Source organism: Geospiza fortis, unplaced genomic scaffold, assembly GCF_000277835.1.
Source record: "Geospiza fortis unplaced genomic scaffold, GeoFor_1.0 scaffold78, whole genome shotgun sequence".
Classification (NCBI taxonomy): domain Eukaryota; kingdom Metazoa; phylum Chordata; class Aves; order Passeriformes; family Thraupidae; genus Geospiza; species Geospiza fortis.
Window position 1 is genome coordinate 3,149,742 of NW_005054339.1, and position 1,829 is coordinate 3,151,570.

Genomic DNA, 1,829 nt, shown 5'->3' on the forward strand with positions numbered 1-1,829 from the left:
CTCCTCCCATCCGGGCAGGAAGCCGTGCTGCTCCCGCACCCACTGCTCCGAGGCTGTCCGGTACATCCTTTTGGCTCCCCAGTTCTGGGCCCACAGGGGCCTCCACTCCTCCCAGTCCACCACGGCCAAGCCATGGAAAGCAGGTCGCAGGAGGAGGCGGATGTCCTCAGCCACCCTGTTGATGTGTGCGTCCAGGGAGACTCGCTGGGGGAGGCCCCCATTATGGGGGACACCGTGCTGTGACAGGTAGGGGTACAGCCCAAACTTGTTCTTGTAGAAGATGGTGATGTTCTGGCCAGCAAAGTGGCCACCCTGGTTCTCCACGATGCCATAGTCACCGAGGGGCAGCCCTATGCCAAAGCGGCGCTGGCAGCGCTCGGTGGGGACGTTCCACACCACGGCAAAGGGCATCCCGCCTGCCAGGGGCTCGGGTGCCGGGCTCTCCTCACTGGCTGTGCCCAGTGCCAGGCAGGCCCACAGTGCCAGCACCAGCACCATCCCGCCTCACCAGCTGCTTGCAGGGCCGGCACCCTGTGAGGAAAGGAGAGCCATAGGGGTGAGGCTGTGGGATGCAGCGGGCATTCAGCAATGCAGGCACTGCCCCCTGGCACATGGTGGACTAGGACTGCCCATAGGGGCTGGGCTGTCTTGCAAGCACATGTTGCCCACCCCAAAACCTGACAGGATTGAGTACACTTGGGGCTTTGAGACCTGTCCTGCCTCAGCACTGCCAGTGCTGCCTCTGCCTGCTGCTCTCCCTCTGGTGCTGGGATCCTGCTTGCACCACCACAGCCATGGCTCAGCTCTGGAGTGGCACTGCAAGCCACTGACCCTTATGCCTCAATTTCCCTGCTGGATCCCAGTCCTGCCTGCAGTGGAGGCACCAAAACTCCCTGGTCCCCATTTCAGCACAATGCTGAGCCAGGCTGGGTGACCTGCTGAAGGACTGAGTCCTCCCAAGAGGCATGGTGGAGCCAAAGGGGCAGCTCTGTCCCTCACAGCCCAGGCAGGGCCAGAGGGGTCTGGTGCCCCTGCCCAGCACTGGCCAGCTGCCCAGAATGAGGGGATTAGGCGGGGAATGGGCCCAGGGCCGCGTGACACAGCAAGGACAGCGCTAATCCCTCGCTCCCGGGCCGGACGCTCTCTCTGACCTTCCCACTCCCATACCTCTGGCCCTCACTGACACCCGCTGCCTTAGGGGGGTTTGGCCACCTGCCCCCCTCGCTGTGCAGTGCAGGGGACCCGATTCTGCAGCCCCACCACCATGCCCTACTCCCACAGTGCCCCCCCAGCCGTCCTGTGCCTCAGTTTCCCCAGACTGCTCAGTGAGGACAGCTGTGGCCATGCTGGAGGCCACCACTTCCTGTCAGCCCCAGCTGCCCCACAGCAAATCCTCAGTGGAGGAGACAACTGGTGCTCCTGGGGACTAGTGCCAACCCCACAGCCTGGGGTGGGCCTGACTCCCCACCATGCTGGTGGTCCCAGAGCCCCAGCCAGGCGAGCTGGGGGCCAGGTGGGAGCAGAGGCAGCGTGCCCAGGTAGGGCAGGGTATGGGAACTCGGCCCGTTCCCTGCCCCCAGCAACGGGGCCAGGGTGAACCACGGAGGCTGGGGGAGCTGGTGCCAGCCCTGAAGAATGGCAGGCAGTCAGGCAGGGCTGCGGTGGGCAGCTCCCACCCGCACTGCTTTAATCACTGGCTCGGGGTCCCTCAGATGTCCTTCTTCATCCAGAAGATGGGGAGCCCTTTGGCATCGCGGTGCGGGGACTGCAGGAGGCTCTGCTGCTCGCTGCCCTCAGCCAGGACACCCCTCGCCCAGATCACAGTCGGT

General features: G+C 64.7%; 1 protein-coding gene across 1 annotated transcript in view; it reads right to left on the reverse strand.

Annotated features, from left to right (window-relative positions):
* LOC102035392 (hyaluronidase-3) overlaps window positions 1-1,823 on the reverse strand; it is a 2,925-nt gene extending 1,102 nt beyond the window's left edge. The window contains exon 1 of the mRNA XM_005422530.2: window positions 17-1,823. Within this exon, the coding sequence (XP_005422587.1) occupies window positions 17-498 (482 nt within the window). The 5' untranslated portion in view covers window positions 499-1,823. The remainder of the gene's footprint in view (window positions 1-16) is intronic.
* Window positions 1,824-1,829: the final 6 nt, after the last annotated feature.